This window comes from Cajanus cajan, chromosome 4 (assembly GCF_000230855.2).
Source record: "Cajanus cajan strain Asha chromosome 4, NIPB_CcT2T_4, whole genome shotgun sequence".
Lineage (NCBI taxonomy): Eukaryota > Viridiplantae > Streptophyta > Magnoliopsida > Fabales > Fabaceae > Cajanus > Cajanus cajan.
This window is the reverse complement of record NC_138520.1, coordinates 2334850-2351726: the sequence shown is the minus strand read 5'-3', so window position 1 is coordinate 2351726 and position 16877 is coordinate 2334850. Positions and strand designations below refer to the sequence as shown.

General features: G+C 28.0%; 1 protein-coding gene and 1 pseudogene across 2 annotated transcripts; one reads left to right on the top strand and one right to left on the bottom strand.

Moving 5' to 3' along the window:
- The first annotated feature begins 1111 nt into the window (after positions 1–1111).
- LOC109802777 (cysteine protease XCP2-like) lies at positions 1112–2832 on the top strand (annotated as a pseudogene). The gene is made up of 4 exons (XR_014433593.1): positions 1112–1717; positions 2009–2244; positions 2321–2399; positions 2511–2832. The product of XR_014433593.1 is annotated as a cysteine protease XCP2-like (transcript).
- A 1579-nt stretch (positions 2833–4411) lies between these two features.
- LOC109803041 (AT-hook motif nuclear-localized protein 10) lies at positions 4412–8692 on the bottom strand. Its single transcript, XM_020364498.3, has 6 exons — positions 8537–8692; positions 7420–7931; positions 6832–6881; positions 5916–6047; positions 5298–5456; positions 4412–5063 (listed from the first exon to the last, which is right to left on the bottom strand). Exons 2-6 carry the CDS (start codon positions 7910–7912, stop codon positions 4800–4802), a joined length of 1098 nt encoding a protein of 365 aa, XP_020220087.1. The 5' UTR covers positions 7913–7931; positions 8537–8692; the 3' UTR covers positions 4412–4799.
- Between the last annotated feature and the right edge of the window lie 8185 nt (positions 8693–16877).

Genomic DNA, 16877 nt, shown 5'->3' with positions numbered 1-16877 from the left:
AAAATTGAGAAAACAAAAACATATTTAATCCAAAATTTTATATATAAGTGTAATATACATGAGAAATATTATATATTAGTGTAAATTAGAAATTTATTCCATGCATTTGTACCATATACAGGATAAATATTTATTTTATATAATTAATTTTATAATAAATAAGTATCTTTAATTATATATATTAAATATAACTAAAGTTCTAAAAGTAAGTAAATATTTTGAGCATATAAATAGTTTATATTATATACTTGGTTATTGTAACTATTAATAATTTTTTTAAAAAAATTATTGGAATTTAATATATAAATAAATATGAAAATAATATACTGAAACTCTGAAAGAGATAAAAAAGAATTTTAAGCAATAATCTTTAAAGATGTTCTCATTAAAGAACACTTTCATTATTCAAAATAGTTATTCTATTCTATGCGAGGAGAGATGATATTTTTAGGGTGATAAACAATGATAAATGTTTTCAATTTTGTTATGAAAAAATCAAATATTCTAATTGTTCCAGCAATATTATTTAGGGAGCCACATGATACTTTTATAAAATGACGTAATTTAAAATTGACCAATAGAAATGAAGCAAACATTGGATTTACATCTATAAACTATAAGGAAAGATTTACTTCCTGAATTTCCATGTTAGTCAAACCAATAAAACAGTAGTCATAAACCTCCTTTATGACAAAAAGATCATCATTTAAATCAGTGAAGCCCTTTATACTCAAATCTTTCTCCACTATTCTTATTACTTTTTTTGACTCTTATTTTCAACATCCTTCCTCACAAGCTTGATTGATAGTAGTATTTTATAATTAAAAAAAAAAACCATAACGACTACATGTTTTTTTTTCAACTAAATTATTATCTCAATAAACACCATGAAACCATATGTGATCTAAATCCCCTCAAATTTATCAAAATACTGTATAATTTCTCAACTATTTACCTATTTTAAAAAAATCTCGTATCATTCTGATAGGGTTTTTTTTTTTTTTTTTCCTTTTTCCAAAAAGAAACGAAGGTTCTCCTACAACACCGAAATATATATACATTCTATCTTGTGGCACATGATTAAGGCATGTGATATTATGTTTTAATGTAAAGCCACTGAAAGAACATACTTGAAGACTACTAAAGCTATAACAATCCCAACATACTTTACTTTGAATGAAACATCTCAAACACAAACTATATATACTCCTCTCTTTCCCATTCTTCCTCATCCCTTCCCTTCTTCTCTTGCATTCACACTTCAACAACTATAGCCATGCTTTCTCCTCTTCCAAAGCACTTTTCCTTGAATGCTCCTTTTTCCTATGTGCGCCTTTGGCTTTTGGACGTGATTTCTCCATTGTTGGCTATTCATCAGAGGACTTAAAGTCTAAGCTCATTGAGCTCTTTGAGTCTTGGATGCCAAAACACAGCAAGATTTATGAGAGCATTGAGGAGAAGCTTCTTAGGTTCAAGATTTTCAAGGACAACTTAACGCACATTGATGAGACAAACAAGGTGGTCAGCAACTATGGCTTGGTTTGAATGAGTTTGCTGATTTGAGCCACCAAGAGTTTAAGAAAAAGTACCTGGGAGTTAAGGTTGATTACTCTACAAGGAGAGAGTCCCCCGAGGAACTCTCTTATAAAGATGTTGAATTGCCAGGATTGGAGAAAGAAAGGTGTCGTTACCCCAGTCAAGAACCAAGGTTCATGTGGTAAGTATTATGCTCATTATCTGTACCCCTGCTTTGTACCTATTATATAGTCTTAGATCATCACATATATAACTAATCTTTATGACATATAACTCAGATTTAAAATTTACTAAAGAGTTAATAGCACTTAATTAATGTCATATTAGTTATTGAAATCATAATAATCCTCGATCGTGTAATAAGTGATGTACCTAATGTTACTGAGGTCTGAATCCATGATAATCCTAAACTATGTAATAATTTATCATACTAATTATAATTAGTATTGACATGGTGGTGATCTTATAGCAGGTAGTTGCTGGGCATTTTCTACTATTGCAACAATTGAGGGAATAAATCAGATTGTGACCGAAAATTTAACATCATTATCTGAGCAAGAGTTGATTGACTGTGACAGAACTTACAATAATGGTTGCAATAGTGGTCTCATGGAATATGCATTCTCCTTTATAGTAGAAAATGGTGGACTCCATAAAGAGTAAGATTATCCTTACATTATGGAGGAAGACCCTTGTGAGATAACAAAGGTAATTAGTTAAGCTTAACATCACTATCAGATAGTTTCAATCCAATAAATAACATAGAAACCAAAACAATGAACAGAGCTTATTGAAGGCACTTGCAAATCAACCCCCGTGTGACTATAGAGGCTTCAGACAGAGATTTCCAATTTTATAGTGGGGTATGCTTAATTATAAACTAAGTCTTATTATGACCCTTTTGGTTAACTTTTATTGGAAAAGAAATGATTTGAATTAATACACTGTTAAATTGATTGGATTACCATATGTAGCGTGACAGCTGTTGGATACAAAAGTTCAAAAGGAGTGAATTATATCATAGTGAAAAATTCATGGAGATCTAAGTGGGGAGAGAAAGGATACATAAGAATGGAGAGGAACATTGGAAAGCCAAAGGGTATCTGCGGTATCTATAAGATGGCTTCTTATACCACTAAGAAGGAATAAGATTCATTCCCCCTATCACTTAGTCCATTGTTGTTTCTCATTTTCTTTCCTTCTACTTAATTTTTCAGTGTATGCCTGTTCCAGCTTTACCTTTGAAAAAATGTAACTTTTTCCATATAATAATAAATTGATTAACTCTTTTCATTATTCCCTTGAACCACTGTCCCCTTTTTCAGATGATACATTAATCCAGCTTTTCAAAGCTTGCTAGAAATATCTGAAGTAAAAGTGTCCATAAAGTTACAGTAAGTGCTCGGTATAACTCAATTCCAAAACTAAAAGCATAGAAATAATTAAGACCACTGATCACCCTCATTTAGAGATTATTATAATGAACCCACCGTTTGACCAAGCACAATGGCTCCCTTGATTTGAGATTGCTTTGTATAATTGCTGAAAAGAAAAACTAAAACTTTACTTCCAAGTTAAAAAATACATCTTTTATATTTTTTACCTAACAAAACCTAATTTGTAAATTATATAAAATCCCTAGCAACCAAAATAAATATAAAACCTCTAAAAAAGAATCACTTTTTACTAGAGCTAAATTGATAGGGTCAGTTTTTAAATATGATTATGCTAAGTTTTATAAAAGTGACATAAATAGAAACATCATTTTAGGCTGATTTGTTTAACCCGACGGATCAAATGAACTTAAAGTAAACTAACCTATAAACTTTATGTTAGCAAGATCAAAAAAAAAATTAAAAAAAAAAAAAGAAGAAGAAGAATAAGTTAATAATAGATATAACAAGAAACCCATTCAGCATTTGTTTGATTTTTAATAATAATTTTTAAATCATATTCTTTTTAATTGATTTTACTTTGTTCAAAAATAGTATGAATTTATTGGTTGATACTCGGTATCAATTATCATTGATTGACCCCATTCGTACTTGTGATTTGAAAGTTGATACTTATATCAATTTAATGATTTAACAGTCAATATACTTGTAAGAGTTCAACCGTTAATCTTTATTTATTATTGTATATAAATAAATGCAGGAAAACTTTCTTTTATTATTTGGCTCAAACTTCTTTTTCCCTATTTCTATTTTTAATTATCTTTCTTTTCAGTTGAATGATATATACCGTTTGAAATTAAACTTCAAATTTCTTATTAGAAAATTACCAAAATAAAATGACACAATAACTATAAGTATGATGATTATTGTTTAAACAAACATGAAAATGCTTATGTTTACAAAAAAAAAAATTATGAATTAATTATCTATACACTGTCAATGTAAAATTTGTTTACACTGATAACCAATTATATCTTTTAATTATATTATATCACTGTTAAAAATAAATATATTTATAGTAACATGATAATTAAAAGATATAATTGATTATTAATATAAAAAAACTTTATTCTAACAGTAAAAAAAAAATATATAAACCTACTCGTTTACTAAATAATTTGTTTCTCGATTGTCGCGTGACCCAAGATGAGTCGAGTAGAAAAAACCAATCCGAACATAATGCAAACTTGATGACGCTGGCTTCGAAATACCATGTAACTTTTGCAGTTCTTCCATCAGCTATATACTTTTTTACACAACTTCAAAATTATCTTTTCTTGAACGCTACACAATCGACCCCTGGTTTTAATAATTTTATCCAAACATAATTTAACAGAATGGAGGATAAAATAAACAATTTCTGCCATCCTCCACATTCATTTAATAAAATGTGGCTAACAATGATCACAAGATTACGAAGATAGGGTGAAAGATTAAATAAAGTATTATTACCACCGAACAACTGGGGTAGCAAGGAGAAAGTTTCAGCTGAAAGGACCGACAAATTACAATATGGGATGACAAAGTCACCGCCATCTCATGATCAGATCCTACATGTTCCTAGAACACATCCCGATCCTGTCTGCTCCTCTTGAATCACCCAAGTGCAGATAGATAGACTAAGGACAAATCTTTCGCAATATCTAACTAAATTAAGCTAAGAGAGCACAAACTGTATCATCCCTGAAATGTTCATCCTCCAACTAATATTACACAAAACTAATGTAACATGAGTGTCCCCTCAATGCTTAAGGCATAGGAGAGAGACACAGGTAATAGCATCATAACAAGCAATGAGAGAAGTCAAGTTTACTTCCAGGGCATGCCTGAAAAGCCTTGTGTTGGGGTATTATTATTGATGCTGTTGTTGATATTGTTGTTGTTGCATGCTCCTGTGCTTTGGTTTAGCGGGCTACCACTCCCAGCTCCACCAGAAGACTCACTGAGAGTGCCCCTTGATGGTGAGCTGCTTTGGCCTGCTGTGGAAGCCTTTGCTGGGGCAGATGCATTTTCCATTCTCTTTGCAGACTTGGATTGCTTCCGAATATCTGAAACAAAGCTGGCCAACACCACCTACAAAATATACACATTTATTTATAGACAAAACAAACTAACAAGTATATGCACACTCTTCCTAAAAATGATTCAGAAAGAAACTAAGAATTTCCCTATAATATCTTAATGTTATTGTAGGGTTCACCACGCACTACCAAATGAGCAAGTATGATTATATAGAATTGTGGATACTTCATTTGTTCTCCTTTTAAATGTCTGAAAAAAACTGATAGATCAAAAAAGAAAATGTACCTGAACAGGGGAAGCAGCTATCAAGAGACCTGCCACTCCGCCTCCCAACACACGGCCATCTGGTCCTGACAAGGACACATTCAGTCCCCCCATCCTTCCACTCTGATCATTTTCAACTTGAAACAATGAACCACCAAGTGATAGGATCTCAAATCGTCCCTGAAAACCAAATACCACAAACTGAGGCCATGCAACGCAACTTGTTTAATTTATTGTGACATCATAAACTTTTCTCATCAATGTTCTGGGAGCACACGAGTATCCCTTGTAAATATAGAATAGTCGCAAACCGTACCCGAGTAACCCCATTTGGTTTTGGACAAATTTTTAACTCAAATTTATCATATAAAGCTATGAAATAAACATCAAAGTTATATTTTTCACTAGGTATGAAAATAAACACAGTTAACCTTAATGTTTTAACTAAAAGTTTGATAGAACAGAATACAGAATATAATTTGTTAAAATTGTTCCCCCAGCAGGATAATTTGCAACAGATAATAGACAAACATTTATGGTAAACAAATGATAGATCTAACGGCTGCTATATTTTTTTTGGCTTAAAGATGAGGATATTATAAGGGGGCGAAAAGAAAAGTTGCTAAGACGTTTATGAACCTCGTAAGTTACAGTTCCACCAGTTGAGTCAGGTTGTCGAAGAGTCACATTAGATATGGATCCATTTGCTGTTAAGATGCAAATATTTCTTGGACTACTCTGGGAAATTCTCATAATTCTTGCTGACAAATCCTGAATATCAAAAAATATATTTAAAAAGTCAATATTAGGTCCCAGGAGAATCAAACCAGAAATGCTTGGGGATTACTACAATTTAAAACCCTGCCACCTTTTTTCTCCCAAAAGACAAGTACAATTTAATGAAAAAGTCATAACAAGAAAGATAAAAGTGATAAACTAAGATAAACTCAAAAGGAATCTACACAAGGGAATCAAATGAACTTTAGAATTTAAATATAACCAATAAGCAAAGCTCACCGTCATCCTTGTTACCAGTAGTGACATTTTAATAACAGATCAAAATTGAGATCTACCCCGCGCCCCAAAGTGATGTTTGAAACATTGTTCCATATATACATCAGATACATAATGCATTTCTACCTTTTAAAGATCAAATTATCATTGGGTCTGTTTTACCAGCAAGAAAATTTTCTAGATAAATCTTCCATTAATTAACTTCCCATACATGTGGTCTTTCAAAAGTTGCAAAATAGTTTATCTAAATTAGCTCCTAGTCAGAAATCAAATTTGATAAAGTTGACAAAAAGAAGCAATTGAAAAAATGTATTGACCACAATATCACTTTCACAACAATAATATTCATCAATTCAGAGCTAACCGAATCACCGTTTTAATTAAATATAGGTGTATTAATAAGAGTCATGGATCCGAAATTATAAAGGAATATAAATAAAATAAAACACAATTATCCAAAACTTAACAACAGCAGTCATTCATTATGAAAATAATATACTCCATTCATTTCAGGGGGGGGACTGTAAGATTAAGCAGATACCTCTCCAGCTTTCACGGTAATGACATGCGGAGTAAAATCAGATGCTGCTCCTGCAGAGAGATTCCATTTCCATCAGAGGATGCCATCACATTTTTGCAAATAATATAACACGCAAACGAGAAAGTAGCTATTAATATAACATGCGGATATCCAATAGAACAGTGGACGCAAGCAAATAAGAAATTGCATATTCAGGGCAAACAGAAATAAAATACACCAAAGAAATGGAAACATCAGCACATGACACACGGGCAAAAGAGTCATTTTAAAATTCAAGGTCCCAAATCACAAATTATGGTTCAAACATATACATAAATAAAAATATATATAACGAACAAGTATCCCTCCATAAACACACACACAGTAGGTGAGGGAAGCAAAAAGGTTAAAAAAAATTAAATTAAGAAATGTCCTTGAAAAAAAAAAACAGACCGAGAACAAGTCAAAATAGATAACATGTTGCGGTCTGAAAGAACTCCATTCTAGGATATGTTTTATAAAATTAAAAAATAAATCTTACACTATAAAACAATATAGGCAAAAAAGAAGAATGAAAATGATAAAGAGAAAGGAAAAAAGCAAAGTTACCAGCAAACTTTGAAGTCTTCTTGTTGACAGAACCACGAGGCCTGCCCCTGCGCTTCCCGGAACCAGCCGAGGCGGAATCCAAAGGCGGAAATGCCCCGCCGGACTGGCCAACCGGCACGGCGGCAGCACCAGAAGGACGGTTAGGGGTCAAGGACAAGGCCATGGCACCTTCAGACCCATATTTCCTGGGCCTGCCCCTCTTTCTCTTTTGCGGTTCAGAGTTGCTACCCACCATGGGCTGGGGCTGGGGCTGAGGCTGGGGCTGGGCCAGGCCCAGGCCCGGAGGCAACGCTGCTGGAGAGGTTTCCGTGCCGTTAATGTTGACAGTAGGAGGGGCGAAAACAGGCCCGTCAGGAGCATAGTCCAAACGCATGTTTTGATGGAGTTGAGGTTGGTGTTGGTGTTGGTGTTGATGTTGGTGTTGGTGTTGGTGTTGGTGTTGGTGCATCCCAACGGTGAACGGTTCCCTGTTTGCCATGTCAGATCCCGACATGTTTCAAGTTTCGTCTTCACTGTCGGAAGAATCACATAAACAAGAACAACAAGTGGAATTTTATCATCAGTTTCACGGCGCTTAATATAAACCCTAGTCTGATCCTATTATGGTATGAACATCATAACCAGTTAAATCCTCCCTCTCTACACGCCACTATACAATCATCATCTTTCCTTTTTCTACATCCAATCGTACTTCTACCATTCAAATTCAAATTTCAAAATTTATTAACCATACTCCCTTCATAAATGAAACTCTCCTTTTCAAATTTTCCACTTGGATTGAATTTTTTTTACTTCCCTCCCAAAATCTGAAGCCCAAAACAAAGAGGGAAAAATAAAGAACAAAAACCCAAACCCTAATTTTGCAATTCAGCAAAACAGTAAAAAAAAACTTCACAAATTGGATGAAATTACAGATTTTACTTGCGGAGATCTTGAATAAAATTTTCGATTAAGATTTTAGTGTACAGTAAATATGCAATTTTTGATAAATGAAATTATATTTTTAATTGGTAGTGCAAATCGAATAAAAATATTTTTAAAAAGCAGAAAAAAATGAAGATTAATAAAATGTGCAGTAGCAAGAAAAGAAAAGAATAAATAAATGTGTTTAACTTACCAATGAGTTTGAAGAAAAATAATATTGCAGGGGTGAGAATTATGGGTGGGATTTAGGAAAGAAGCCCCAAAGGCGAAGCCTTGGCACGATTGATTTGTTTTTTGATTTTAATTTTTGAATATATTTATTGTTAAATAGGTTTGAAATTGATTTTCCTTGTGTGCCCCTACTACTTATGGGTTATGGCTGGTTGGTTATTATTGGTATGACATTAATTAATTAGTATTTTGAAAAGAGGTAAAAGGTTTGGTACCAAAAGAAAATGTGATAAAAGAATGAGATTCAGTTTCGATAAGGTTTATACACTGCCGTTTCTGGATAAATGCCGCCTTTATTTTTGACAACTGTCCGTCTCTTTTCTTTCTCATCATCACTACAGTACTGCTGTACACCATCATTTATTTTTTTTATATATTACATACAAGTTACTATATTTTCTGAAATTATTTTTTTGAAAAATTAGACAAAAGATTTGTTAAAAAATTTTTAATTTTTATTTTATTTATGATAATTATTAATATTTTAGCTTGTAAAATATATAAACATGTTTAACATATATAATTAAAATGTATAATAATTATATATAAAAATAAATATTATATTTAAATATATAAATTATATTTAATCTTTTTATGAAATAAATATTTTAAAATATATATATTATCTTTTAAATTTATGATAAATAAATTAAATTGTAACAGAAAATTATTTTTATTTATTGATAATTATTTTAAGATTAATATTTAATTTGTAAATAATTATGATGAATAAAAAATTAAATTAAATAAATAATTAAAAAGAATCTATAAAAACTGTCTTGTCAAAAAAAACTCTTTCAAACATTCTTGCACAAGATACTGATCCTTGTTTAATATGTAAAAGTTGATTCATAAATTAAATATTAATATCTTAAAATAAATTATTAATAAATAAAAAAAATTGTATCACAATATAAGTTATTTATCAAAATTTAAAATATAATATATTTTAAAATATTTATTTATATAAATTTTAAATGTAATTTATATATTCAAATATAATATTTTTTATATATAATTTATTATAAATTTTAATTGCATAATAAATATCCATGTAATATTGTACAACCCAAAGTGATAATAATAAGAATTTTAACTTTTAATTCAATTGGTTTTTTTAAAAAAAATTACTATCAAATTTAATTTATATAAATGAAAAAAAAAATTATGTACTATCAATTAAGAATTTATCAAATTATTTTTAGTATTTAATTATATATAATATAAAGTTAAATTATATTTTTAATCTTTTATTTCTATATTTGAATCAATTTGATCTTTTTATAAAAACATCTACAGTTTTGTGACACAATTTTGATTGAATTAGAATGTCAATGGAAAATCACGTGAAAAATATATATCATAAATAATTAAAAAATAATATAAAATTAATTTTTTTTAAAAATTTTAATTGTATTTTGAACTCATGTTTATGCAATTTTTAACATGTTTATGAATTTTTTTAATTTATTTGAATTTTAGTTGTATTCAATCATTTTCTTATAATTAAATCTCGTAAGACAAGTTTTAAGTCTTAAATTAATCAATATATGATTAAAGATCGTGTCTCAAAATTGAAAATAATCTTTGTTTTAAAATAGTCAAATTGATCTAAATTTAAGGGATAAAAGATTAAAATAAATATTTTAAAATATAAATGACCAAAATGAACCTTAAAAAATAAGATAAAGAACTAAAAATATAATGTAGCCTATAATATATTATATTTTAACATTTTTTTTAGAAAATTTGACTTTTAAATACATTTAATAATTTTATATATATTTATTATAAAATCAAAACTGAATCATTTGCAAAGAATATTCACCTACATGAAAATTATAAAATTCAATTAACATTCAAATCCAATAAAGTTATAATCATGATAAAAAATATATCTCACAAACAATTAGAAAATAATATAAAATTAATTTTTTGAGTTTTCAATTACTTTTTGAACTAATGTTTATGTGACTTTCAGCATGCTTATGAAATTTGTTTATTTGAATTTTAATTATGTTTTCCATATTATTGAATCTCATAAGATAAGTTTTAAGTTTTGAATTAATCAAAAAGATTAAAGATTGTGTTTCAAAATTGAAAATAATCTTTATTTTAAAAGAGTCAAATCGATCTAAATTTTAAAAATAAAAGACTAAAATAAATATTCTAAAAGATAAATAACTAAAATGAATCTTGAAAAATAAGATAAAATACTAAAAATATAATTTTAACCAATAATATATTATATTTTAATATTTTGATAAATTTGACTTTTAAATACATTTAATAATTATACATATATGTATTGCAAAATCAAAAAATCAATTATTTGCAAAGAATATTGATATACAAAATAATGTCAACATTTATGAAAAAAATACTATATTCAAAATACAACATATAATAGATATATATCATAAAATATTTAATAATATAAAGAATTATTGAATTACTTTTAATGTAATTTAAAAATATTTATTAATATAATCATTAAAAAATTAAATACCTAATATATTGTTTATATTTGATTTTTTTATAATCGTTAATATCAATAATAATATACTAATAAAAAAACAAAAAGACACTCCGCATTTTTGTGAGAAAAAAAAGGAAAATAATAATTTTTTTAAAAAAAGTTATTTAGAGTAAAAAAAAAGTAAAAAAAGTAATAAATTTTGAACACAAAATGAGGTAATCTCTTTATTAAGTATAGATAATACATAATATATTTAAATATTTTTTACAGTAATCCTTTAAAATGATAATTAACAATTAACACTGTCATTAATTGATTTTTCAAACTGTTTTTCCTTCAGAAAACTGACTTTTCAAACTTATTCATTTTAAGTTTTTAAAAACTAAAGAATTATATCACCATAAACGTGATAAAATAATTCAGTGGTGAAAATTATTTAATAACGTGCCTAATAAATAGATTTTCTATTTAATTACTATATTACAAAATAACGTTTTGAAATCGTAAATATACATATATAACTAAAAATTCAAAATATATAATATTTTTAAGAAAATAATGACATTATTAAATAATTTTTAACATAGAAATTATTATTTCGAAAACATATTTACTATATCTCTTTTTCTTGTCATGGATACCTTCAATTCACTAAACTAATCTAATTTATGGTATTGTAACTATCATTGACTTTGGAACACTGTGTAATTTTAAGTTTTATGGATTAATTGTATAATATATGTTGACTGATTAATTATTGAATTGTTGTAAATGTTGTCGTTTTAAAGTTTTAAGGATAAGAGATCCTTGAGAGTTAAGTTGTTACAGAGACAATTTTAATTAAGGTTAAGTTAACCAAATTTAAGAAAGAATATTTAAGGTTTTTCTTAAGATGTGAATCTCGTAAATTCATATCTTAAGAAAAGTTATATTGAAACTAGAGAAATAAGCTTTGGAGTCAAAGAAAAAATTTGCTTCTTTTGGAACCTTGTAAGATCCTTCCCTCAACTAAGTAGCAATAATAGATTGTTAAATTTGAAGCTTAGAAGTCGAGAATTTGAGGTCAAAAGCCATGTAAAGAGTTCGAGTCTTTCTTTTTTTTCTTCTTCTCTTTTCGTTTTTAGGCAATTTGAGGTAAGAAAAGTTTTTGATTGAAAGTTGTTGAATTAGAATTGTTGTTTGTTATCTAGAATCATCATTTGTAGTTAGATTGTTTGAAATCATGAGATGATGATGTTGTTATTGAAGGTGCCTTTGGAAGAGTTGGTGATTTTGGTTTTGATGATTGTATTAGAAATGTGTTATATAGAATGTATACATGTTGGAAATTGGATTGCATGTTGGTTTCTTTGAGTTATTCATGGGTTTTGAGCCAAAATGAAATTCAACTAAGTGCAAAATCCTTCATCACATTGGGCATGCCTTTATAGTGTCAAATGTGACTTGATTAGGGGTCATTTGCCCTAAAGATGCCAGACATAGGATTGGTAGCATTGGGCGTGGGACAATAAGAAGTCCTCTAACTTGGTCTCATCAAGCGTGGAATGAGAGGCATCAGGCATGATTACTCATAAAGCTCTCTAACTTGGTGATGTCAGACCCTAAGATAAGTGGTGTCAAGCGTGATCAAAATAGAGACTCTCTACCTAGACAACGTCGTGCATCAATTTTGTGGTGTCGAGCGTGAATCACGTAGAGGCTCTCTACCTAGATGAAGTTAGACGTAGGTCTAGCTATGTCAAGCGAGATTGACACAAGGGTTATTTGCCTCATCCATGCTGAGGGCAAGTGGTTTGGTGTCAGGCATGGACGAGCTAGAGGCTCTTTGCCTTGATGACATCAGGCACTAGGAGAATGGTGCCTAGGGTGGATTGATGGATGAGAAACTTGTTGTTATTTGGCTAAGTGTTGAGAATGAATTTAGTATATTGATTGCTTACATGATTTATGATTATTTATAATGATGTTTTAAGTTGTTTTAGTAGTAAGTTGCTTATGAATTAGAGTTGACTAAGTTGAAAGTTGTTGGTTGATTAAAGATGTTGAGTTGTATAAACATGTAGTGATGAGATACATGTTTTTAAGTTGAGATACATAAAAATTGGAAGAAAATAAAATTGTTTTAAAAATTAAAATATCCCGTTGTGTGGATATAAGTTGTAGTGGCCTGAGAGTCCAGAGTTGAAAACCTTTTAGTGAGTAAGTTGGCTCATGAATATGAAGTTTTTTTTTAAGTTATATCCATTAGGTTATATGTGAAAACAATATGGGGTCACGTCGAGTCATAAGTGTATAAAGTGACTAATTAAATAAGGTATGAAGTCAATGGCTTAAATCCTTAACTGATTGTAGGAATAGTGCGTAGTTTTTAGAGGGTAGTTAGCGAGCTAATTTCATATGAGGCTTAGATATGCATGCTAAGGTCATAGTAGTTTCACACCCAAGTTGTTTCATCCTAGCAATAGTACAAGACTTTCCTAAGTTAGGTGGAAAAACTTGAGAAATCATCTTAAGTTGTTTACCAAGTTCTCAAAGCAGCCTAAAGTTTTTGATGCTTGATCTGGTTGCAATAAGTTAAGTAGTGGTGGTTCAATAAGGTTAAGTCACTTAGACTGCTCACCTTTATTATAAGAAATCTTGATAAGTTGATGTGCGTGACAATGCATTAATTGTTGGAAGTTGTATGAGATGTATTACAAGTTATGCATGTTGAGAATGCAATTTATGATGTAAGTTGTATTATTTGTTGTATGTTGTGAATGATGATGGTAAAGTGATATCATGGCATGAGCTGCTTGATGTTGTCAAAATTGTTTATGTTGTATATATAGTGTAATTTCACTACATGGTATATTAATCATTTCATAAGCTTACCCTTTTTTTCCCGATAGTTGGGTTGCAATGATCATACTTAGTATGAGAGTAGAGTAAAATTAGCTTAAATGACTAGCTTATGGGTGGATGATCATGCTAGAGATGACCATTTTTGTATATATTGTTCTGATGTAGTATTTGTTGTATAGAGACATTGACCAACGACAAGGTCATTTTGTTTACAATTTTGTATACTTAATATATATTGTATATATGTATATGGATTATATGTAACCCTTTAAGGGACCTTATGTTTTCAAGCTAAATTGATAGGAACTATTTTATGTATCATACACCCTATACATATATTTGTTGCATGAATATCTAGGTGATTGTTACATGAGAACCTTAATATAGTTGATTAGTTTATACTTTTTTTTTGTATAGCAATTATGCTATATTAAGTATAGTAACATGTTGAATCGTTACAAATTTAACAAGTTTTTACACAAAACATAAATTAAATACATGTTCTTTGCTAGATAAATCGTTCTTATGATGTGTGCGCATAGTATTTAACCACTATATTAACCTATCATATTCAAAAATATATGTATTTATTATATATTATTAAATTTATTTTTACTCCTATACATTAAACATGATGGGTTGTGTAAAAAATTTTTTAGAGATTTTTCCTGGATGAAAATGCTTAGAAACATTTATTTTTAAGAAGATGATTGTTAATATTGAACCTCCAAAATTGACTTAAGCATAAGAAAGTTGAGAAAGTATAAGTGGGATTTTATGTTCTAATGTTAGTACAAATAAAAAAATATAGAAATAAATATATATTAGCCAAATTTTTTAATATTTTCTTATTTGTTGGTAATTATTAAAGGTGAGATCGCGTTGTTAATTTTATTTTATTTTTATTTGCTAAACATGCCTCTACTTATGTTTTAAGTTTTTCTTTTACATATTTTTTTTAAAATTATTTAACTTAAATTTATTCACATGTATATATATAGATCAAAATAACTACAATAGTAATAATACATGATAATTTTATCCATAATATTTAAATTTAAGTATTTTAATTTAATTTAAGGTTAAAATTAAAATTTTTATCCTCATATAAAAAAAAATTCTCATAACTTAAATTCTTTCTTTCCCTCTCCCCCTCTCTCTTATATATAAAAATTGTTATAAATAAAAATACGTAAAATAAGGATATGTTCAAACAATATAATGAATCGATGTACTTATTTACTTTATAAAAATTAGAAAAAATTTCATAAAAATATATAATATTATTAAATATTTTTATAGTATCTATAATATAATATTAATAAAAAAAAAGGTATCTTATTTTTCTGTCTATTTGTTATTCTTTTATTCTTTAACTAATTTATTGAACTACATTTTTATCCTTTAAATAATTTGTTTAACTACCTTATTATTTTGAAATTAATCACACACATTTTTAATTTCATTATTTTTATTTATTTTTCTATGACAAAACACGGAGTACTTCATTTTCACTAATTTAAATAATGATTAATATAATAATAACATTTTTCAAATTATAATTAATTACTATATATTATTAAATATGTATTATTTATTTATATTTTATTTAACATTTTCATTTTTGATAATTATAAAAAGCAAGATAAATCATTTTAATATTTTTTTTATATTTTTAAACATATAATCTTATTTTTGATAATTTTAATTTGTCAATGGTAATGTGTGATGAAGAAGCTATCTGACCACAATGACATTGAAATCAAAGACAAAGCATTTAATCCTATAAGTATAAATGTTTTCATATGATCACAACACATTAAAACTTCTGAATCATCCAACTGTTTGTAACATGTGTAGTTATGAAGCTCAATTAAGTACATTTATTTCTTTCATAATTGCTTTTGAAACTTATTTAAAAAGAAGTCTAACATTTTACTACGAAGAGTGGTACACATTTTCTAACATTTATTTTCAATGCTATAATTTATAAAAACTACTAATTTAGTGGAAAGTCATTAATTAAATAAAATGCTAGACTTTTAAATAAATTTAACTAATTAAAATAATGTATGGTTGGAGACTTCTCAACTAGTCATAAACATTAGGGAATTTCTTTAAAAAGGGTTACCCACCCAAATAATATTAAATAAATTCAAACTCTTACTCATAAAAAAGTAAAAGTTTGATTCAAATTATTTACCACTGCTATCAGTTCACATTGACAAGCATTTCTCTTTGTTATCAATATAGAAAGACCAATTTATTTAATAACCACTACAATAAAATATACTTTTAGTAGCATTTAATATGACTTTTAGTGGCAATAAAAATTGTTACAAAATCTTTTACCGGCATTTCTACATTAGCCATTGTATGCAATGTCGCTAAAACATTTAGCGGCAATTATTCAAAATGCTGGTAAAAACCTTTGTAATGGTGGAAAAAAGTGTATTTCTTTTTATAACATTTTTTACTTTCTAGTCGATGTGGGACTTGTAAGATGAGTAAAAATAAATAATTACTTTATCTCTAGTTGATGTGGGACTTGTAAGATGAGAATTATCTTTCTACTTATATATTCTTTTTAATTACCTTATTTCTAGTTGATGTGGGACTTTAAGATGAAGGTTGTCTTCTAATTATATATATATAATTACCTTATATATATATATATATATATATATATATATATATATATATATCATACTAATTTAGAATAATAAGTTATAGGTCTAACACAATCCTATATAACAAACTTGTAAGATGAGAGTTATTATTTATTTATATACTCTTTAGTTATCTTATTTCTAGTCGATGTGGGACTAAAGTTTTTCTTAAAATAATTGTCGCTAATAATAAATTTTGGTGTGATATAAATATATTTTTAGTGACAATTATATATTAGTCACTAATACTTTTATTAAATAATAAAACAAAGGCAATTAATTTATTGCCGGTAAATAATTGTCGGTAAAAA

Coding starts and splice junctions, on each gene's coding strand:
- LOC109803041 (XM_020364498.3), bottom strand. CDS start 7,912: ATGTCGGGATCTGACATGGCAAACAGGGAACCGTTCACCGTTGGGATG. Junction 6,882..7,419: donor GAAGACTTCAAAGTTTGCTG/GTAACTTTGCTT, acceptor ATCTCTCTGCAG/GAGCAGCATCTGATTTTACT. Junction 5,457..5,915: donor GTGGAACTGTAACTTACGAG/GTTCATAAACGT, acceptor TTTGGTTTTCAG/GGACGATTTGAGATCCTATC.